The sequence below is a fragment of the Protopterus annectens genome, chromosome 8.part0, assembly GCF_019279795.1.
Source record: "Protopterus annectens isolate FY-2018-M chromosome 8.part0, PAN1.0, whole genome shotgun sequence".
NCBI classification, from domain to species: Eukaryota; Metazoa; Chordata; order Ceratodontiformes; family Protopteridae; genus Protopterus; species Protopterus annectens.
This window is the reverse complement of record NC_056741.1, coordinates 353771754-353796045: the sequence shown is the minus strand read 5'-3', so window position 1 is coordinate 353796045 and position 24292 is coordinate 353771754. Positions and strand designations below refer to the sequence as shown.

The 24292-nt window shown below is 39.9% G+C and overlaps 1 protein-coding gene across 4 annotated transcripts in view; it reads right to left on the bottom strand.

The window, feature by feature from the left end:
- The window catches only part of LOC122808806 (alpha-2-macroglobulin-like), a 2637399-nt gene that overhangs the window by 304407 nt on the left and 2308700 nt on the right, over positions 1-24292 (bottom strand). For all 4 annotated transcript variants that reach the window (XM_044079865.1, XM_044079862.1, XM_044079863.1 and 1 more), the window contains exon 32: positions 7395-7485. In XM_044079865.1, coding sequence (XP_043935800.1) covers positions 7395-7485 — 91 coding nt within the window. The remainder of the gene's footprint in view (positions 1-7394; positions 7486-24292) is intronic.

The window sequence follows — 24292 nt, the reverse complement described above, 5'->3', positions numbered from 1 at the left end:
TCGTAACAGTAGTAGTCAGAGCAGAGCTCGAAACAGCAAGTCGGAGCTGAAATAGCAACTATGCTCCGAGGAAGTTTTGTGGGCCTTTTGCTTAGACATCTTACCTCTATCACCAGAGGGTGAAGAGGGATCAGAATGGGGTAGTTTCTTGTTCTTCATTGGAGGGGTTGAGACCTCCGACACAGAAAGGGCCTCTGAGAAAGGAGAAGCAGGAAGGCCTTTCAAAATCAATTTGTTCTTGCGTTCATTCAGCATCTGCTGACTAAAACTTTGACAGATTTGACAGGGGGGATTGAACAGAGAGATGAGGAACCCCCAGGCAATAAACGCAGTCATCATGAGAGTCATTACTGGGAGTTTACCATTGCAGAAGGTGCAATGCTTAAACCCCGAAGATCCTTTTTTCTCAGACATTGTCAAACAAACACACTGACAACAAGGTTTACTAAAACTAGAGTCAAACAAATACAGAATCAAGAATAGGGCAGGAAGATAGAGGAAAGGAGATACCAACAATGGTATCAAGAGATACCACAGGGGTAAGGAGAGGGTATACCAGCAAGGGTAAGAATTACCCAATGTGTAGAGCTAGATATGAGAAAGTTACAAATAACCCTAAACGACTAAAGCTAGAAAGGAGTTACTTTTAGAAAAGTGACTTAAGTATGAAATATCTATCAAAAAATATAAAAAAATACCACTCAGAGAGCTCAGTGAAATGCGGCTATACGGCTACACGACAAACGAGATTTGAGGTAACAGGGAGAAGGGCATTGCGGGTAGCAGCTTAGCTCGAGAGTTTTTGGTGCATGCGAGCTTGGTATTAGGCCGACATAGTTCCAAGGGGCTCGGAACTGACCCATCAGTGATGAATAGAAAGAAGATTAACAACATCAGATTAAAAGGTTCCACTGCCATTAGGATCTGCAACTCTGGCACCCTCCTGGCTGAAATGATAGCTAGTAGTAGGGCAGTTTTCCAAGTAAGAAACTTTACTGAGGCATTAGCTGCAGTCTTGAAAGAAGGCAAAGTCAATTTTTCTAAGACATAGCTGAGTTCCCATCGAAGGGTGGGTTTCCTTCTGGGATGTCTAATAGGAATGGCACCCCTAAGAAATTGTTTCAGCAGGGGTCTGTGAAAAAGACTGGAGGAAGAGTAGGGATGTGAGCAGAGATGGCTGAGACATGTATTTTAATGGAGAAATAAGACAGGCCTTTATCCACGAGAGTGGCCAGGTACTCCAGGATGGTTGAAATGTTAGCTGAATTTGGCTCAAGGTGGTGTTTCTGGCACCAAATAGAGAATCTTTTCCATCTGACTGAGTAAGATTTTCTAGTGTTAGGCCTTCTAGACTCTCTTAGAATGTTTTGCACCTGGTGACTTAAGTTGATGTTGCAGTTGGGTGCTGTGGAATTATCCAGGCTGAAAGGCTGAGAGTCTGAAGGCTGGGGGTGCACAATCCTCCACTTGTTTTGGGTGAGGAGGTCTACACTCTGTGGTAATATCCAAGGTTTCTGATTGGTGAGCTCAAGGAGGAGTGGAAATCAGTGCTGTTTGAGCCAGTCCAGTGCTATCCATATAGCTCTTGGACCCTCTTCCCTTACCTTTAGAAATATTCAAGGCTGATGGGGCAAGGGGTGAGGCATAAATGAAGAGTTGAGTCCATGAGAAGGACAGGTAAGTGTTGTCTTTGTTGTCAAATAGGTCCACCTGTGCTGAGAAATATTTCCTGATACAAATGCCATTTGTGGAGGTCTGTCAAGTTTCTGCTGAGGTGATCTGTTAGAGTATTTTGTTCCCCTGGCAAATATTGTGCCATGAAGTGTAGCCCTAGACAGTGTGCAGTCCCTCAGACTTGAATGGCTAGACAGCACAGGCATAGGAATGTGTACCTCCATGTCTGTTTGTATTGCATGGCTGTGATATTGTCTGTCTGTACTACCAGTACCCCTGGTGTCTATTTTCCTTTGAAGGTCAGTAATCCTTTTTGCACTGCCATGATTTTTATTCCAATTTACTTGTTTTTTTCTGTAGTGAGTGTCCCATATTCCTTTGTTTGGAGGTGTTGGACATGGGCCATCCAGGCTATATCCAAAGCATCCATGGTGAATGTTTGGCCCTGGGGGGGGGTGAATCTGATGGGTAGGCCCTGATTTGGGTGCAAGCCTGTACCCACCATATGAACTCTTCTATTGAGACCATGAAGGCCTGAGGAGTTATCGTGGGTAGTCATTTTTGAAGGGTCGACATTATGAATTTTCGCACAGTGAGAAGCTGGACAGGTCCAGTATGGGATGCCAAGATCATTCCTTTCTGGGGACTAGGAATAGCCTTAAGTAAAACCCCTTCTATTTTTCTTCTTCTGGAACTGATTGCACCTCTCCCTGGGATCATAGAATTTGAATTTGTTCGAGAGCCTGTGAGCTTTGATTTTGAGGTACACCTGGGAATCCTCAGTATTTTAAAGGCTCTTCGAAAGTCAGTTTGTAACCATTTGAAATAATGTCTAGAACCCCTGATCTGAAGTGACTCCTCCTAGTTTTGGTGTGGGGATGGGAGGATGGAACAGTGTGAGACAGTCATATTTGTTCTCTGCCAGGGGCCTGTGGCCTAGAACTCCCTTGCCTGTGAATTTCAGAGGTCCACTGCCTTGATCTTTGCTGCTGAGGTCTTTGCCTGGGGTTTTTGTCCCTCTGAGGCTTCCTCTATTTATGACTAGGTTGTGTGGGGAAAGGACTAATACTTAGCATGAAAGTTCCTGCTGAACCTGGGAGGTTGCACTTGAAGAAAGTCCTTTACTGTTTGCAAAGACTTACCCTTGTCCTCCATCTTTTTGAGAACTGCTTCTGCTTTAGGGCCAAAAAGGCAGTCTTTGTCAAGGGGTATATCCAAGAGGCTACTCTTTACATGTTCAGGGAGAGATTGCTCCCTAATCCAATCATGTATCCTAATCACTGAGCCAGTGACAGCTGCCCTACAGGAGACGTCCATGACATCATACCCACAGTGCAGGGAATATTTAGCTACCTGGATACTGGAATGCACAGGTCTAAAAGTTCCCCGAAAAGATTTTTATCATGTAAGGTTGATATCTTTTGCTTATGTTGTACGAGAATGGTTTGCTGGTATTTGATCATATGGAATTGACAGCTGAAGGCCCTCATAATCAGAGTGCCGGAAGTATATACTTCTTTGCAAATCTATCAAGGATCCTACTCTCTTTGTCCATAGGCAAAAGGTTTCTGGAGGAACTGGCTCTAGCCCCTTTATGCCCTAGAGTGACCAATTCTGCATCAGCAAAGTTGTTTTAAACAGATATTTATGAAAGGCTTGTACCCTGTAAAACCTGTCTGGTTTTCTAGGGCCAGGGGAGGTGGAGTCAGAATTCAAGGAGGCAGCCTTGAAAATGTCCTCTACTACTTCCAAAACGGGTGGAATAGCTAAAGGTATGTATTCAGGGAGATCCAAGAACTCCCTAATTCTTATTTTTGGCCTGGGGTATTCTTCCGCCTCCCACTGAAAATGTTGTCTCATAGCATGGAGTTTGTCTCCAAATGTGAGATCTTCTGCTGGGGAAGCAGAGGGAAATTTTTCTTCTGAATCAGATTCCTCATAGGATGTGTAAGAGGGGGTATGACAAAAGGAGGTACTGCCAGCACAGCTAGTTGGAATTTTGTAAATAATTATATGTAAGTTGTGAACATCAAATTGATTTATACAAGATGCATGTGTTACAAATGTATTAGAACTGTATGTCATACAAGACCCTGATGTTACAAATGTATTAGAACTGTATGTCATGTGTATATCAAACTAATTTGTACAGACGTTTGTGTTGAAAAGGTACTTGTAAAGTGCTTGTGTATCCACAGTGTGCCCTATTGGAGAGAACAGAAATGTACGTGCACTATTGAAACTGTTTAAATGTACATGTTTTAACATAGGAAACTGGAGGGTTAACCTCAGTCCAGCAAACTTTAGAAAAAATATCTGAAATTAAATCACTTTATAGGCTAGGCCATAAAGATGCTATCAGGATGAGTGGAAGTGTTTGTTTTACGACCTGCAGAAGCTCAACAGATCTGAGCAAAGCCCGTGTGTGTGTGTGTGTGTGTGTGTGTGTGTGTGTGTGTGTGTGTGTGTGTGTGTGTGTGTGTGTGTGTGTGTGTGTGTGTGTGTGTGTGTGTGTGTGTGTGTGTGTGTGTGTGTGTGTGTGTGTGTATTTTTACAGGTAGGTGCTTAGTCTTGCCAGCTTCCAGCAATGGGTTTTTGCATGGGAACTAGAAGTCAAATGACCAGAAATTGTCATTCTGCAAGCTCTCCCAGCAGTAATATTTTACATATTATTTTGAGAAGTCTCTTAGAGAGACAGAGCATTCTGTAATCTGTCTTGTGCCTGACAACAAGAAGGACCATTCACCACATCATCTGCCTTGGTCTAGTGCTTAAGGTATTAGGGTATAGTAACTCTGTTAGATACAGTCAGGAATATAGTGAAACTCAGTTTATCATCTGGAGCGTTTCTCCCTGGGCCTCCACTGAAAACAGGCTCTGTGGAACCTAGTCGGACATTCCCGGTCAACAAATGTTAAATAAATAAAATAAAATAAATATTTCTTTATTTGTCTGAGCCTGTCCTGCAATGTTATTTTAAATATTTCCTATGATTTTGAACTCTGATGCCACTGTGAATATATACTTAGTATCTCTTTGTTCTTTTATTATTTATTATTACATATATTTAAACCTTTTATTGTGCCTGATCTTTGTATAGATATTTAAGTTTTGAGAGTACTTGCATATTTATTTGGTGACATTGTGTGGGCCACTCCCAATAGCCTTGCTCTTGGTCAAACTACCATTCGTATTAGTATTAATATTACACAGTCAAACTGGAAACCCTTTGTTAAGGGCAAGGGGTTCTGGCGGCAGTGGCAACTGCCTTATAGTCTGGGCAGAAGGGGGGCACAGCTAGTAAACCTGTTACAGCCTTTCCCGTGAGTATGTGCAAAACAAATCTCCAGCTACTTGGGCAGGAACATGAAGCACTTGCTGAACAGAACAGTGTTGGAGTACTTGGCTTGGAACCCTGGCTAAAGACTCAACTCTAGTGCTGTGCCAGTGGGGAGTCTTACTGGGGATCTGGAGAAAGAGGAAGAAGCCATCCCCAGACCGACTCTAATCCCTGTGCGCTCTTAAGGGAAATTACACTTGATGCAGAGAGCTGCATCTGGAAATACTGTGTGTCTGTGTGTGTGTGTGTGTGTGTGTGTGTGTGTGTGTGTGTGTGTGTGTGTGTGTGTGTGTGTGTGTGTGTGTATGTTCCTGTTATCCTCCCAGCGAATGTCCTGCACAGGTGCCAGTGTTAAGGACTGAGGCTCCTTGATTACTGGCCCAGTGATGAGTCATCACAGGGCCTTCCTCTGATCCAGATTGCTCGAAATTAGAACCTTCTTCTGAATGCAATGGGTCTGTGAAAAATTCAGGAGGGCTATCACTTTTTCTTTTTCCTGTGGTTATATCCCCTGTGGTCTGTCTAGCCCTTACAATGTTAATTAAGTCTTCGGCCAGTTTGGTGACATCCTGTTGGGATCCCTGTAACTGGAAGCCCATAGGCCTAGGCAAAGGCCCTGCCACATTGCCTTTCTTTTGGGTGGCTTTGGCCTTAGGCCTAGGTGTGCCCGACACCCTGGTGCCTGACTGTCCGGGTTGAAAATACACCAGTGTAGGCCTAGACCTTGAAGTGTCGCCAATTAGTAAATGCTCATTAGAAGCCACAGCCTGCTGAGTGGTCTTGGACCCACAAGATGAGTGAAAGCTATGTGCTGTAGAAGTAGAAGGGACTGATGGGATGTTGGACTCCAAACGGGTCTCAACAGAGGCCTGGGTCACTGTTTCAAAGTTTGAAGGGGGCTGAAAAAGTGCCTCACCTTCCTTAAGAACCACAAGTCTAATGGCAGAGTCAGAGGTCACATGATTGTTGTTTGAAGACCTTAGCTTATGTTTCTTATATTTTTTGTGCTTATGTAATTTGAGTTTGGGATAACCAGCAGATGCCATCAGACAGAATTGTGCAGATTCCTGTCTCAGAAAACTCCCTAAGAATTCGGCCCTACGCCTAATAGTTCTATCATTATACCTAGCACAGAAACGGCAATTAGGGATGTCGTGGTCTGGGCCTAAGTTAAAGGAAAAAAGTAAGGAGTTCCCCAAAGTAAGGAGAGAGAGAGAGAGAGAGAGAGAGAGAGAGGGAACTTATTTTTCCAATGACAATTTCTCTCTGGTGCGAACCGACTGACACACTTGCACATTGTTTCAGGCTCCAGCAGCAATAAAAGACTGAAGTGATGACACAGGCTGGCTCCCTTTATACCTGAGCATAATGACATAAGTTAGGGCATAAGCCAGCATTGGAGGTGAAAAGAGTTTTCTCTGGTAGTTGGGCTGGCCAAGGACTTTCATGGCAGGAAATCTCAATGGTCAGGACTGTAACAGTGAAACACAAAGAACATTTCCTAGTTCCTCCATAACCATAAACTACATACCCTAAACTTAAATTACCATTTATTCCTTAAACCTAAATTTCCTGCTCATACCCTGACCCTGAATTTCTCTCTCACACCCTAACCCTGTTCCCAAACTGCATCCTTAGCCATAAATCCAGCTGTCATCCCTAAACCTCATCACTAAACTCCCACTGCCTCTTACTGTCACACCCATGGATGCCACCTTACATTGTTTGAACTCAACTATGCATTTAAGTGGCAACACCCCCCCCACACACACACACACACACCTGGCACACTTTGTTTGAGCACATTAGGCGAGTTCAAACACAATCAGCAGACCATGCAAGCTGCCTGAAACACATGTACCTGACTGTGAGACTGAGGTCTGTGAGCAGACTGGATATGAGCACTTGAAGTGGACCCTAATAACATGTCACTCAAGACAAGTGAGTTACTTGAGCTGTATTTTCAATGATAATGTCAAGGACTTGAGCATGAACTAAGGGTATGACAGATTACCTTATTGTGACAGTGCTTCCAAACAGAGTGACTGTATGATTCAGGTATGATTCTTATAACAGTATAGAGATTGCATATATTCCACAGATCTGTATCCAAAAGAATATCCAGAAGCCATACTTTGCATAATGGCACTAAAAATAAAGTAATATATACGTCAAGAAATAAATTCCTGTGTATTGCAGGAGCAGTCAAGTTAAAAATGCGTTTGTACTGCTGAATGAACTTGTATTAAAGTCAGTAAAGATAATGCTGACTGCCCTCTAATGTGTTCTGCAACATTGATTCAATACAGAGTAGTCACTATAGCAGTGTCCAGTATTATTAGCTTGACAGCCAAACAAAAAAAGTCATGAAACTACTTACATTTTTAATAGATTTCTTGACTGGGATGAATCCAGATAGCATTTTTACTTCAATGATCGCCATGTTCGAGATACTATTCTTCCCAATATAACTGCCAAAAAAAGTAAGTAAAATGGAATTAAACAATAAACTAATTTGTGTAAACTGCATTCCTATACATTCTAGACAATGGATGGTGAAGAATTCTAGAAAGCATGTATTACACTAGTTCTATGACACTACCTAATGAAACACCGAGCTGGTGGTGTCTGTATTATAAAGTGATCTCATAAAGACTGAAGTAAATCAGGGTTAACATCTAGCAATATGTTTACACAGGGATTATTCATTAGCTCTATATGTGATATTTACTGCTCAGGTTAGAGGATTCAGCGTACTTTACATTTTAAACCATTCATGAAAACTTTGCAGATGGGTATCATAGCCGAACCAGTACAGTTTCCTAGTAGAAATACTCACTATCAATGTCAAAAAATTGCCAGAGAAAAAAGCATAAAACTAAATGGTCAAATCATATTTTGCAAATATTATAAAATATATGACCATTCATAAACCATTAACATTACCATTAAATATTCAGATAAAACCCCATTGCTACACAACCATATGAACCCAAATGGTTACACAAAATATATTATTTAGCTCTGTCCCTGGTAGTAATACGTAACCTCAACATTTGTGACTGAAATAATATAAGCTTTGAAAAAATATTTACTTGAAAGAGCTGATAACAGCCAGCCTGGTTAAAGGGGGTCACCAATATTGTTGTGACGTTTTTGGAAAGAAAAGTACAGTTGCGTTACGTCCTTCTTACCTGTAACAGAAGATGTTCATAGAACACACTGCCTTATTGGCATATGGATAGCAGTGCTTTGCTACCCTCCCTCCGGCACCATAGCACAGAGTTCTTTCCACTGCCTGTCAGTGGGTGATGGACCAATCACCTGGCAGTACAGGGACTTACTTTCTGACCTACAGATGGGATCCTTTCAGTTTTCTACAATTCAGCAGGATAAGAAGATTGAGAAGATGAAAAAATGCATGCTTTGCAAACACGTACTGTTCCAAACCAAAAATCCACACACGCACATGCATACACATCTGTGAAATACATAGAGAAAGTGATGGACTGAATGAAAGTGAATTCTGAGATCACTTCTGGCAGAGTTTTCTGGCTTCCTTTAACATCAGCTGCACATCTTCATGAAACAAGTATCCAAATGGAGTCAAGATTGAATCAACCAGGCTGTCAGTTGAGGTTGCCCCAGGCTGAAGTGCACCAGTCACCCCTGAGACTGTGTGATCAAATCCAGAGTGTGAGGAAGTATGCAGTAAAGTGTGATGCCCCACCACTGGACCAGTAATTAAGGAGCTTCAATTCTCACCACTGGCAACAGTAGGGGATGTTCACTGGGAGGATGACAGGTACACACACAGTATTTCCAGATGCAGCTCTCTGCATCAAGCGCAATTTCCCTTAAGAGCACACAGAGACCACAATCTGTCCAGGGCTGGTTTCTCTCTCTTTCTCCAGATTCCCAATAAGACTCTCCACTGACACAGCTATAGAGTTGAAATCTCAGCTGAGTGGCCAAACCAAGACCTCCAGCACCCTCTCTGTCCAACCAGTGCTTCATGTCCTTGCCCAAGTAGCTGGCACACACATTCTTTGAGGTTTGATTTATACATGCACACACCTGGGAAAGGCTGGCACAAGTCTACTAGCTATGCCCCCTTTTTCCTGGACTATAAGGTAGTTATCACTGCCACCAGCCAGCTCCACATCAGTTACTTTAAGGCCCTTAAAAATGATGTCCAATCTTACTGTGTAATGTTACTATCAATGCAAATGGTAGTCTGACCAAGAGCAAGGCTATTAGGAGTAGCCCACAGTGTCACCAAATAAATATGCAAGTACTCTCAGAACTTAAATATCTCTACACAGATAAGCCACAGTGAAAGGTTTAAATATATTTAATAATAAATAAAAGAAGATAATGCTAAATATATATTTACAGTGACAGAATTCAAAATTACATGAAATATTTAAAACAACATTGCAGGACAGTCTCAAATAAATAAATAAAAATATCTAAGCTAAGCTTTGCTGTATTCCTGGCTACATCTAAGAGAATTAGTACACCCTAGTTAACTTACTTACAGAGCAATCCCAATGTGTGGTGAATGGATCCTCTAGCTGATGCTCTTAGGTCAAAAACAGAACACAGAATGCGGTGTCTCTCTCAGAGACTCCTCATATTAATATCTGAAGTATTACTGCTGGGATAGCTTGCAGAATAACATCATTTTTTGTCATCTGACTTCTAGTCCCCAGGCCCAAAACAACCACTGATGGCAGCTGGTAGCAATTCGCATCTACCTGTAAAAATACATAGACAAGGGAGGGCTTTTCCTCACATCTTTGATGGATGCTGGAAGTCACAAAAATGTATTTTGGCTTTTCCCGGTTAGGGGTCACCACGGCGGATCACCTCTCTGCAGATTGATTGGCAGTGGTGTTTTTATGGTGTTGAGTTGCAGCCCGGCACCCAACCTTTACAGAAGGCACGCACACACACACACACACACACACACACACACACACACACACACACACACACACACACACACACACACACACACACACACCTACCTGCATGTCTTTAAAACTCACTTGACCACAGGGAGGACATGCAGACTCTGCACAGAAGGCACTCTGGCCAAGAACTGAACCACATAATCTCTTGCTGTGAGGCGACAATGTTAAAAGCTGCACCTCCATGGTCAGATGCTGGAAGTCATAAAACAATAAAACACTTCCAAGACAATACAGAAAGTTCCCTAGTTTTAGACATTGTGTCTCCTTGCTGCCATAAAGTAATTTAATTTCAGCTATTTTTCTGAAATTTACTAGATTGAGGTTAACCTCCTGTATCCCAGTTTCCACTATTAGAATATATACATTTACACAGTTACAACAGTGCCTGTACATTTCTGTTCTTTTCCAGTAGGACACACTGTGGATCCATTTTTAAGCTCAGTACTTTATAAAATATGTTTTCAACATACATGCCTGAACAAACCTAGTTTGATATATCCACAATATGCTTGATGCATCTGTAACACAAGCATCTTACATGAAGCATGTTGACATTCACAAATGACACATAACCATTTACAAAATTTCAGACAGCTGAGCTGGCAGTATCTCCCTTTGCACACTTCTATATAAATAATGTTGATATTCTCAAATGACACAATTATTTGCAAAATTCCAAATAGCTGGTCTGGCAGTATCCCCCTTTGTCACAGTGAGAACCAAGGCTGTCTGGGCCAATAGGGGGTCATCACAATGATCTTTGGCATTTCTCACTGAAACTTCAAAAGTACCTTGTGAAGCAGTGGAAAGGGTTGAAATGCATACAGGAACACTCATATCGAAGGGGAAGAGAATGTATCTGTCCTCCAAGCATGACTGCAAGGATGATTGGAACAGAATTTCTCCAGCTGTCTGTTTTGAAAGGAGGTGAACATATCTATCTGAGGCATTCCCCACATCTGTACCAAATCCTGGAACACCACTGCCTTGAGTTGCCACTAGTGTGGGTTTGCTGAGGATCGGCTTAGTCTGTCTGCCACAATGTTTTGCTCCGACAGGATGTATGATGCCTGAAGAGACAGAGTATGCTGTAAAGCTAGCTCCCAGGCTATCATTGCCAACTGGTATACAGAATATGATCTTGTATCCCTTGCTTTTGAGGTACCACATCACTGTGGGCTTGTCTGTAACCACTAGAAAAGGACTGGGGAGTCTATAGATGGTGAAGGACTTTCAAGATGTGGATCACTGTCAATAGTTCCTTGATATTTATGTGATCCACTGCATCCATGGGAATCGAAGTGGCCTGCACCTGCACTCCCACTGACACAGCCTCCCAAGCAATGTCTGTCGAGTCTGTCTTAACAGATTGTGTCAGAACAGGTCGGAAGAAGAGATGTCCTGGACTGATACTCATGTGTGTTCTCCACCACTGTAACTCTTGTCTGATGAAGGGCAGCACTAGCAACTGGGATTCTATAGAATGTAGTTGCTGGATCCAACAATTTTGTATATTGCACTAAATTTTACTCATGTGCAGACAGGTCAGTGGTATCATGAATATTATGGATGCCATCATTCTTAGAATTTTTGGGATTTCTTTTGTTGAGTAACATTTCTCTTGGAGAATTCCTGAAACATTGTCTAGTAGAATAGGACAATGCCTCCCTGAAGAAAGGCCATTATTTTGTTGGTGCTGATTAAGCACCCCAGGAAGCTAAGCCGGTGTGAGGGTATCAGGCACAATTTCCGATGGTTCAACCTGACCCACAGTTGGGAGAGTTAGGTCAAGATCTTCTCTAGCAATTTCAAACACCTGAATGCAGACTCTGCACTGATCAGCAAGTTGTCAAACTAAGGAAAAATGTGAGTGCCATGAGTTTGGCAGTGGACCACTACTGGAGCAAGGCATTTTGTACACACTCAATGTGCAGTGGCTAGCCCAAATGGCAATGCAGATAACTGACAGTGTGAATTAGGCACAACAAATCTCAGACATCTCCTGAAATGATACGCAATGTGGATATGATGAGCCACATCCTTGAAGTCCAAGATCACCATGAAGTAGTGGTCTGGCAAAACAGGAAGCACTGTCTGCGGGGTTAGCAGCTTGAACTTGAGGCATTCCTCACATCAAACAAAAGAATTCAAAAATGATAGGGCCAACACAGGTGGCCACTACAGCTCCTTCTGGGAACCAAGAAAATTCTAGAATACACACCTTTCCTTCTCTCTAAAGGAGGGACTGGCTCTAAGACCCTGCATACAGCGTGTGCTGGAGTATTGGTGGAAATAAAATCTGGTACAGAGGATGAGTGGGAACCCCCCTGAATGCAAGCATGTGTTCCTTCTCCTGCCACCTGTAACCTCTGCTAACAATGGTGAGCACCCATGTCCCCTGGTCTTAACAAAAGTTTGTCAATAGTGAGTGTTTTAAGATTACTTCTTGTTTGGTGTAGATAAAGTCAACAGGAATGGAAGCCAGCCACAAGAACAGCTAAAATCACACGATTTATTAGATTGTTGAAAATAGTATACAATGTTAAGCGCTTTCTTCCCTCAATTAATAGGGGACTTCCTCAGAACAAAATAATGTATACACACATAATAAAGAAAACCCAGCCTTGAATAATGATCCCTTGAACGAGGGACCAATTAAATATTTAAAAATTAAAAAATTTAAAGAGATATGCCACATTAAAATCCATAGATAAACTACATACACTACTAAAACATAAATGTGATGCACAATGAAGACAAATATCCAATTGAAACCCTAAAGGTAATAAATGTTTTAATCTAAGCATCCATCATAGGATAGGGAATAACTATCAGATATTAAACACCGTAGGTTAACTAATGCATTGGCCAGACATATTCAGCAAAGAGGTTATCACATTTTCCAGTTTCTAGTGATTCAGCATTTAACTATAGATCCACAGGGGAGATGTTTAGATGTTCATTTGGACATCTGTGAATTGAGATGGTAGCTTAGACTTGATGACACTAATTGCCCTGGTTTAAATGAGGCTATCAGTATTTCTAGTGTTTTAAAACTGAGACATATATTAGATTGAGATATTGGACCTAAAATTGTTTTTAATGTTTTTTATCATTAATACAATTTATGTCTCCATCTGTGACAAATATTACACATATGCATTCTTTTCATATTTGGTGTTAAGTATCTAAACTCACTGTCTTAAGATTATATTTATAATATTGTATTCAATTTGTAATTTAAAGTTTATTTAGGATAATTTATTGAAAAATCAATAACTGGATTTTTTAGATGGATGCTTAGATTAAAACATTGATTACCTTTGGGGTTTTAATTGGACATTTGTCTTCATTTTGCATCACATTTGTGTTTTAGTAGTGTATGTAGTTTATCTATGGATTTTAATGTGGCATATCTCTTTAAATGTTTTAATTTTTAAATATTTAATTGGTCCCTCGTTCAAGAGATCATTATTTAAGGCTGGGTTTTCTTTATTATGTGTGTATACGTTATTTTGTTCTAAGGAAGTCCCCTATTCATTGAGGGAAGAAAGCGCTTAACATTGTATACTATTTTCAGCAATCTAATAAATTGTGTGATTTTAGCTGTTCTTGTGGCTAGCTTCCATTCCTGTTGAATTGTTCTGGAGTTTTGGATTTAATCTTGTGTTGGTGTAGATAAAAGCTTTTAATTAATATGTCTATTTTTAACATGATTTACATTCTTAACTTAAAATGTTGAAAGCAAAAATTATATTTTTTACATGTAGAGCATTATGAACTTTCTATCATCATTCAAAAGGTTCATTCTAGATTCAAGTTAAAGTGCTTTACATATTATTGGTGCTTTTAGAAGACATGACCTTTTCAGAGGGGGATTTAAACTTGTGTTGGTGAAATGTTTAATAGAGTCTGATGAAGTTTTGGTTGCACCCTGATGAAAATGCTTAATCTTGTGGGCAATAAAAGTTTTTTGTATACACCTCGTGGCAGTTCTGTTTCTTCCATTTCGATATTGTGGAATCAACATATTTTGTGTGGTTCCTGGTTTACTTTGTGGTATGTCTTCTCCGAATGTGGAGCATGGGGATGGTTCTCCACCTGTTGTGCACTGTGTGGCGACCATGGTGAATGTGGGATTACTAACTCAATTAGTGCAACAATTATCACAACATGTGGCTTCTCTCACTGCCAGTTCTAGAAAGGAAGATGTGTCTGGGACAAGGGAATTCGAACAATGAAGTCTCTCAGTTTAATTCTTTTCATAAGGCAACTACTACTGGACAAAAGATAGATGTTTCTTGGCTTAATGAACCCCTTGACTACAATAATACACCAGAGAGAGAACACGGTACCCTTCGACAATCACTGAATACTTTTGAAAACAAGCTTTTTAAATGTAGGAAGCTGCACCTTGAAAATTGATATTTCTTAGAATGCATAAAAGCTAGGAGGATGCTGAAGGGTTTGAGAAGCTGGAAGTTTCCAAATGAGCTTATACCTAATTCCACACTGCATCAAGATTTGCTGGACGTTTTTGATAGGTAGGGTTGAGAATTAATGGAGGTTCTTATGAAGCACAAACAGAAAGCGATCAACATCTTGGTAAGTGAAATAACTTAGATAAAGTTATCACAAATGGCTTACTGTTTGAGCATTCATTTGATCAATACAAAAAGATATTTCCTGACATTGATAACATTTCATTGGATATAAAAGCCTACAAGGAAATAAAATTTGAGAGAGACCGGGTTGATTATAAAAAGGGCTGTGTATATCCTAAACCTAAATATAAGGGCGATTTGCAACAACAGAATGTAGGCTAAAGAAATGTTTCTTCTCCTTTTTCATCAGAACCAAGATACTAGATACTAATGATGAATTTCCCCTTTTAGGACAACTCCCTTTAAGACATTTGGAAATGTTAAAAAACAGGGGATACCAGCAACCAATCCAACAGGATCAATCCAGGATGAATCAGGGAGCCCTGTACCAACAGGACAGGCTGAGGAGATGTTACAACAGGACAAGCAATTGAGTGGTTCCCTGTTTTCTGACTGCTCTGAATTTACTTTCCAAAAAGAAGGAGTCCTTCTTATTTCTTTTAATACTAATAGTGACTTCAACACTTACAATTTTACAGATAACATCTATGGTACTGAATATGGTGATTTATTAAGTAAAGGTTTCACCTTTGTTCCCTCAAGTAAGTCTAGGATTGAGAACTTAATTATTGACTTAAAAAAATGTTTCAAAGGAAACTTAATCTAAGATTGATTTTTAAAGACAATGACATTGAACAGGTCATGAATGAGTTAAAAAGAAAAAGCCTTTTTAATCCTCTCCCCTCTACTTGCTGATAATTTTTTGCGAAGCTTTGTGAGTTTGATTTCAGGACATTATTGTAAGGCACACATTCAGATACAGTTTTTAATTTGACAAAATCTGAATATATTTTCTTAAAATTACTGAATAACTATAAGAATGTGAGGGTCATGAAGCCTGACAAGGGTGGGGTATGGTTATAATGTATAAGACAGACTATGTTAGCAAGACGACTGCATTGCTTTTCGATGATGATTTCTATGAGTAATCTTCTCTTAAAGCTGCGGATATTTCTTACATGAAAATTGATCTTTTGTTGAAGGATATGTTTGACCAGGTGCAGATTAACTATGGTCTTTTGGTTTTCCTGAGTTCTAAGTTTCCCATTGTACCACTGAATTTTGAAATACCAAAGATCCACAGGTGCACTGTGGCCCCCCAAGAGACCAATAGTTGATGCAGGGAAGTCTAAAACTCACACGTTAGCTAGCTATATTGACATTAAGTTAAAAAAAAAATTGACTCCTATGAACATTTATGTAGAGATTCCTGGGATTTTTTGACCAAACTCAGGAATCTTTATTTTTCTGATGATATCGTCTTTCTGATTATAGATATCACAAGTTTGCTTAATGTCATTCCACATGGTGTTGGACTGACGTGGTTTTATGATTTTTTGGTAGAATCAACCAAGTTTAGTAATGATGAGATATACACATTGGTTACCTTAATGGAAACCGTATTAAAAAACAAGTTTTTGAAGGTTAATATTTTCTTAAAAAGGGCATTGCAATGGGGGCAGCATGTGCCCCCATTTTTGCCAACATCATTATATTGTAATAGGAGAAAAAGTATGTCCTTAATTCTTTCTGGAAATTTATGTCCACTTCTTGGAGCATATATTTATTGCATGGAAAAAAATCTGAGGAGGAAATTTATGAATGTATTCAGTATCTGAATAGTACAAGATCCTTTTTGAGGTATACAATTCACTGGTGATAGTTCCAAGATTTGTTATCTTGATGCTGAGATTAGTAAAGACAGGAAAGAAAGACATTTGTCAGTAATATTTATAGAAAGCCCCCCTGCTCAAATAGCCTTTTGCATTATTCTAGTTGTTATTCCAAACATCACAAAAATTGGATTGGTAAAAGGCCAGTCTGTAAGGTTTGCACGAATGGTTTCCGAGGATGACTGTTTTATGACTGAAGGGAATACATTGGCTCATATGTTATTGGCTAGGGGGTCATCCTTGTAACCTAGTATAAAAAACATTTGATGAAATGGTTAGCAAGTGGAACTGTGGAGTTTTCAACCCCTTTTATGGTCTAGGCACTGTGGGTGTTTCAACAACAACATTATGCATAAGTCTGACCATGAGGACCTTTTTCATTCCTTTGTTACAACTTTTAAAGTGGACAATACAACCATTACAGAAGTTCTTAAAAGAAACTGGAAAATCTTTCCCTGTTTTGACAATCTTTTTGATATTTTGGGTAGTGAATCCCGTGTGGTTTTCAGAAAAGGGAGATCTACTAAGAACTACTTGGAATCTAATAATGATGTTTTACATAAATTCAGTAAAAAAAAAAGTTGGTAATTTTAAATGTGGCTTCTGTTCTTTATGTAAATATATTTTGGAGAAGGATGTGATTACTATCAATTGCAGAAATGTTCGGACAACTTTTCATTGCACATGTAATTCAATAGGAATGATTTATATTGCCCAGTGTCAGGAATGCAGGTGTTTTTATGCTGGAAAGACCCAGCGAAAATTCAAGGATTGCATTTATAAGCATTCCTATGAAATAAAAAACAAGAAACTGAATAATGCTCTGTTTAAGCACATTTCTAAGCTTCCAACTCACAAATTTTTATTTTTTGAAGTTGACATGGTTGAAAAAGATCCTAGGGCGGGTCCATGGGCAATTTGGCAGATCAGACTTAGTGCAGACACATTCCCTGGTCTTAACAAAAGTCTGTCAATAGCAAGTGTTTTAAGGTTACATTCTTATTTGATGTAGACAGAAAGCTTTTAATTAATATGTCTATTTTTTAACATGATTTATATTCTTAACTTAAAATGTTGAAAGTAAAAATTATATATATTTTTACATGTAGAGTATTGTGAACTGTCATTAATCAAAAGGTTTGTTCTAGATTCAGTTAGTGCTTTACATATTATTGGTGTTTTTAGAAAATGTGACTTTTTTAGAGGGGGATTTAAACTTGTTCATAGGTGGGTACTAGGCTATCAGCTCCCGGCCCTATATAAGCCTAGCCAAAAAAAGTTCCCTGGATTTCGCCACCCAAGAAAATTATTTTCCTGTGCCCCTGTCAAGCAGAGCCACAGAAGTGATCCCCAAGGTGAATTTCCTATTTCCCATCCAACTGTCAAGATTTTTCTTAAAGAAGGCTAATGAGGAGCTTTGCTTGACATAAATGGGTAGTCTGTTCCAGAGCATGGGAAGTCTCTGGGGCAGGAATCTATCCCTCCAGCATGTTCTGTTTATGGTGGTAACAAGGTTTAGGTCCCTGGAGCGTGTGGCTCGGAGAGATTGGGATTTCATAAAGTGTAGCATGTCTAACAGATCTGGGTTTGATATGGCTTTGCATGTTAGGCAGAGGTCACCTCTGAGTAGGCGATATGCGATGGAGTAGAGGTGGAGTTTTTTGAGGCGATCTGCATATGGGATATGTTTTAGGCTGGTAATCCTCTTAGTGAGGTATTTCTGAGGCCTTTACAGTTGTTGTAGATGTCTTGTGAGGTATATGCCAAATGGGGCGTTGTACTCTATAATGGGTCTGATGAGGGATGAGTAGAGAGGAACAATTACCTCTTTTTTTTCTAGAGGAGAACCCCTTTGTGATGAGGTGTGCCATGTAGAAGGATATCCTGACTACTGTGGTGATGTGATTATCAAACAAGAGACTACTGTCCACCTGTGTCCCAAGGTCTCTTATCACGCCTGTATGGTAGTTCATGGGTACAGTGTTTTTCCCAAAGGGGATGACAATGCACTTCTTGGCATTGAGCTTGAGGCCATGACTTTGACATCAAGCAGAAGTCACAGTGAGGCCCCTTTATAGAATATCTACATCATTAGGCGATTCTATTATGGCTCCTAGTTTACAGTTATCTGTGAACTTCATTAGCCAAAGACATGCCGCGTTAGCCTGGACTTCTGAGAAGTAGACACCAAACAGGGGACCCAGGACTGAGCCCTGTGGTACTCCACTTGTCACTGGTCTGAAGTCAGATTTGCAGTCTGTTACTTTCACTGTGTGGGTTCTGTCTGTGAGCCAGTTGGCCGCCCATCTTGTGACATAGGGATTTATGCCCGATTTAGTGAGTTTATCTATAATTCCAGAGAGGGATGCTGTTGAAAGCCTTGGCAAGGTCAAAACAGGCTGTGTGCACCACCTTACCCTTGTCCACGGCTCTGGTGACTGATTCAAAGAAGTCAATCAAGTTTAGGAGACATGATCTACCTTTTACAAACCCAAAGTGAGTGGGGTCCAGAGTTTGGAGTCTACCTATGTCTTTGTTTATAAGCTCCAGGATGATACGTTCCATCGCCTTGCAGACCAGGCTCATCAGGCTAATGGGGCGATAGTTCCCAGGGTCTATGGTGCCATTCCCTTTGTGGAGTGGGAGTGTCACTGTGTGCTATTCAGTAGGCACAAAGCCTGAAGTGAGGCTATGATTGAACACAGTACTTAGGTGGGGTGCTAGTTCATTCTGTAGTTCGTGCAGAATGCCACCTGGGGTGTTGTCTGGTCCCATGGATGCTGTGTTCTTGGATTTGGAGAGTGCAGTCTTTACTTGTGCTTCCGTGATTACAGGAGTTTTGCATTCTTCCGGTATAGAGAGGGGCCCTTTGGGGGGGTGAAGTTTGCACTGAACCTGTCTGCCAGGATGTTGGCAATATCAGTTGGTTCTGTATAACTAGTGCCATTGTGCTGTAGCTCAGAGCAGATCTGAGTGTTGCCATTGAGCTTCTTGACATAGCTGTAAAATGATTTGTGGTTGTCTTTAGAATCAGTGGCAATTTTATTTTCGTAACTAGTTTTGGAGGATTTTATGAGTGATCTCAGCTTCTTACTGAGGCTGACCAGGGAGTTCTTGCAATCAGGGGATTTTACTCTTTTTTGCAACAGCTTCTTCCTTCTGTTGTAGAGTTTATTTATGGCAGAGGACCACCAGACTGGCTTCCTTTTTTTGAAGGACAGCATCTTGGTTCTGTTGGGGATGGCATGATCCATGCACACGTGTATGTGCTTATACAGTTCATTTGTAAAGGATTCAGCAGTTGTACCACTATTTTCTGTCTGTAAGGGTGTCATGAAATTTGCCACTTCTATCTTCAGAAGCATGAAGTTGGCTTTGACGTTTTTTACTGTGGTTTTCTTAATGAGGGGTGGGGCGGGATATGGATGTCTAGGGTGACTAGCTTGTGGTCAGATCTGATCAGCGAGGAGTTGATCTCTGGTGTGTAACATCGGTTGCCCATACTGATAATGACCAGATCCAGGATATTGTTGCCCCTGGTGGGGGTATGGACAAGTTGATCCAGGGTGTTGGAATTTATGAATTTCAGAAAACATTGACAAATGAGTTAGTACATGAATAATTTTCCCAGTTGATGGTGGGATTGTTGAAATTGCCCATTATTATGGTATTGGGATGTACCTTAATATTATCCAGTATATCAAGAAATGTGGAGTGGCCATCCTGGGGCATGGTGGGGGATCTGTAACAAGCTACAACCTGGATTGCAGTCTTACCCAGTGTTAGTTGCACTTGTATAATTTCAGATTCGTTATGTTGAACAACTAGCCTGGAGGTGTGGATATCCCTAATGAATATGGACACGCCCCCTCCTTTAGTGTTTCGGTCCAGGTTAGGTGGCCGAAAGGTGTGGTATGAATTATAGCCTGGCAATGGAGGGGGTGCTCTCTGGAGCCTTGAACCAGGTCTCTGTCATTGTACAGATGTCGATGTTCTCCATTTTAAGGTGTGCCTCGAGTGAGAGCATTTTGAGGTTTAGACTTCTAGCATTGAGTAGCATTACCCTCAAATTTTGCTTGCTTGTACTTGCTATGGTGGTGAGTTTGTCAATTGAACCTTGCCTAAAACAGGCACTATAGGGGTAGCAACAGCCTTAGCCAGTATCCGGAATCCCAGGGGTGACAGGTGCAGGTCATCTCTGGCAAAGCATTGTGGTCTGTCGATCATGTTGTCCTAGGCAGACAGATACTGGATCCCATTAGAATGACACCAGAAGCTTAGCCAATTGTTGAAGGCAATAATTTTGCCCTTGTACTGTGGCATCATTCTGGGCGATGGCAGGCTGCTACTCAGGGCTAGGGTCATACATGCATGGACTACATGCTCCGAGAGCTCCTCCATGTCTCTTTTCATGTAGTCCAGGAAGGTACGTTTTAGGTCATTCACACCAACATGGACAATGACAGAGTCATATTTGTACTTGTTTTGGAGTGACCTGAGTGTGTGCGTTATGTGGCGGATTATGAGAAGTAGATTAACTTTTTCTTCCTCTACAAAACATCCTGGCTGTACAGAGAAGAAAATGCAATTATCTCATAATTATGTAGTCATGTCCCTGCAGATGACCAAAGTGAAATTGTAAAAGTAAAAAAGCAACCGATTTAAGAACACCACAAACTCTATTAAGAGCTTTTTGTCCAGTAAAGTGGATGGACTTCTTCAGATAAAAGAATCAACTTCATAGACACATTGACAACAGGACAGTTGAACTGTTTTCTAAAGGTCTTACTTATGTGCCTTCATGTCGGTCTGACTTAGCCAAAACACTACCTGATTTTAAAGTTTATATAAGGAAACTTAATTTGGCAATTTTATTTAACTGTGGTAACTGTAACTACAGGGAACTACATGTTTCAAGTATGTACAATCCACCTATGCACCCAACCTTATGTGTATTTGACCAAGTATGTGAACTTGACATTAGAGCATTATTAGGTACTAGAATGAAAACACAAAGCCACTTTGGTAAAACAGAATGGGATTTGCTGAATGACTTGAGGAGGGAACGCATTAGAATGATGAATCCAGACAAGGGGGGGGGGGGGACTGGTCCTTATGAATAATAAAGACTACGAGGTTAGGATGAACAAAGTGTTAAATACTAGCACATATAAACAAGTCAGTAAGAATGAATTATACACTGCCTACTGCAGGATAAACACTTACTTAAATGACTTGTTTTTGGAAGCACACATAGATATGAGTACTTTAAACTATTTAACAATGGTATACCCTAAGATACCTAAAATGTTTGGTGTGCAAAAATACATAAGGACATACAAGACCCCCCTATGCGAGCTTTGGTAGATTCACGTCAGTTTATAACTTATGCTAAAAACAAGCAATCTCCATGGTATCCCCAAAGTCTCAAAACAACCCACTAAAGTGTAGTGGGTCTAAAAACAAAACAGTGTAAGAAACTTCTCTGTGTGGAAGATTTTCAGTCCATATATTTCTAGTTAATCACTGTATATTAATCAGATCAGACAATAGTAGTGGTCTGTTTCCAGTTGAAAATCCTTTATTAAGTACACAAGGATTTTCGACTGGAAACAGACTGCCTGCCTTGCTTGGATTACTTTCGAATACTTAGTAATGCTGTAGAATTATATATTTTCTATTATTACTTTTTGACTTGACGAGTTTACGTTCGCTACTTCTACTACTACTGTCTGATCTGATTAATATACAGTGATTAACTAGAAATATATGGACTGAAAATCTTCCACACAGAGAAGTTTCTTACATTGTTTTATAACTTATGCTAGCGCAAAACTTGTTGACTCCATCCTTAAACAATATGTGAAACAAGAACCACAAATTAGCCGTAATTCTTGGTCCTTCCTAGGAGAGATTAATAAAATCAAGATCACTCAAGAGAACAACTTCCTAACAATAGACATTTGTAATCTTTACAGTTCAGTCCCAAATGAGGAGGGGATAGAATATGTTCTGGCTAGGATGTGTAGACTTGCAGCACCAGATAATGAACTTAGAATAGTTGAAGAACTGTTGGGTATTAATTTATCCAACAACTACATCGTGTTTAATGACACAATTTATTTACAACTAGTAGGGGTAGTAATGGGCTCACCATGTGCTGCAAGTTTCGCCTACATAGTGATGGCCCATTGGGAACACACTTATTTATTCAACAACCCCAGTATAATGAACTTGACAGAACATTATACATGCTTCTTGGACGATATTTTTATAGTGCTAAGAGGTGATGAAGCTTCAGCTACTATAATCTTACAAGCAATGAACAACAGTACCAATTTCTTAAAATTTACATCAAATTTCAGTAAGGAAACTATAGCATACTTAGACGTACTGTTGAAAAAGATGTTACACTAAATGCATATACAGCATCTATATATCGAAAATCAACTTACTGTAATGCATTTTTGCTTTACAAAAGTGCACACCCATTCAGTACAAAAAACTCATTTGTAAAAGGGCAGCTCGTAAGAGCAGCCAGAATGGTGACAACAAATGAAGCTTTTTGCACTGAATGCCAGAACTTAACTGAAATGTTCTTGCTGAGAGGTTACCTCACAGGTTTTGTTAATGAAGTGGTAATAGAAGTGTCACATAAACGTCAGACAGGTTTTTAAAAAAAACAATACTTTGTCTATGTGGAACTAGCACCACAAATACAGAAAAGGATGTAATTATGGAGGAGAGGGTAGTAACATCTGCCACTCATACAAACATATTTTCAGGGGAAGGTGGTCAATACAACAGTAGTTTCACTGTAACTTTTAGTACTGACACGGTTAAAATCAAGAAAATTATCAACAAAAACTGGAACCTGTTAAAAAATGAGATTGAATTAGTTAACAAGATAGGCCACAGACCTATTGTCACTTACAGGAAGGGTAAAAACTTGAAAAACTTAATAGAAACCCCTATAGTGAAGGTTGCAAGGACCCCGGGGATGTTCAAATGTGAAAGCTGTAACTACTGTGGATCCATTGCAACTGGACAACATTTTTCTATAGGTATCCACAAGTATTCCATCACAGGTAGGTACAACTGTAACACTAAAATGGTGGTATACCTAGCTCAGTGTGTTCTCTGTCCTGTTTTCTATATAGGGAAAACAGATAGAAAGTTAAAAAGAAAGAATCTACGAACACCTGTACGCTATTAGGAGGGGGAAAACAGAGAACGCACTAGCTAGGCATATACAAAATTCACCTAACCATAAATTCAAGTTTATGGTTATAGACCAGATTAGTGAAAATGTACATGAAGGACCAGCGTCACTACTTTTAGAACAACTTGAGTTGTTATGGCTAATCAGTTCCCAGGAATAAATGAAACATGCACTATTCTCCCATATTTAAAATTAAAAAGTACGTGGAGATAATTTACCTAAATCAAGTGATGAGTTTAAGGGTTAGTCCCACACCTAAAGCATGTATTTATTTACAATGGTTATATATTAACCATGGTTTTATTTTAACATGCTTTATATTTTTTATTTTTAATACACCAGGTATAAATAAATTTACTGTTGATTGAGCAGTGAGGGATGAAGGTTTTTTATTTAGGGGGAGAATTTATTATATTGTTCTTTAGTCAGGGCTTTTAACTCTGCATTTTTAACTATGGTACAGAACTTTTATCAAGTGATGTGTTAACTGAACATTGTTAAGAGGTTTAATTGAGACAATGGTCACATGACTGGATTGTTGAAACATTTAAGTGTGTCTATGAAGTTGATTCTTTTATCTGAAGAAGTTCAGTCACTGTGCTGGACGAAAAGCGCTTAATAAATAGAGTGTGTGGTGTTCTTACATCGGTTGCTTTTTTATGTTTATTCAGTTTGTGAAGTATTTTTTTCATTTCCAATTTGTTGAAATTGTAAAAGCAGATATTTATCAAATCATCTTC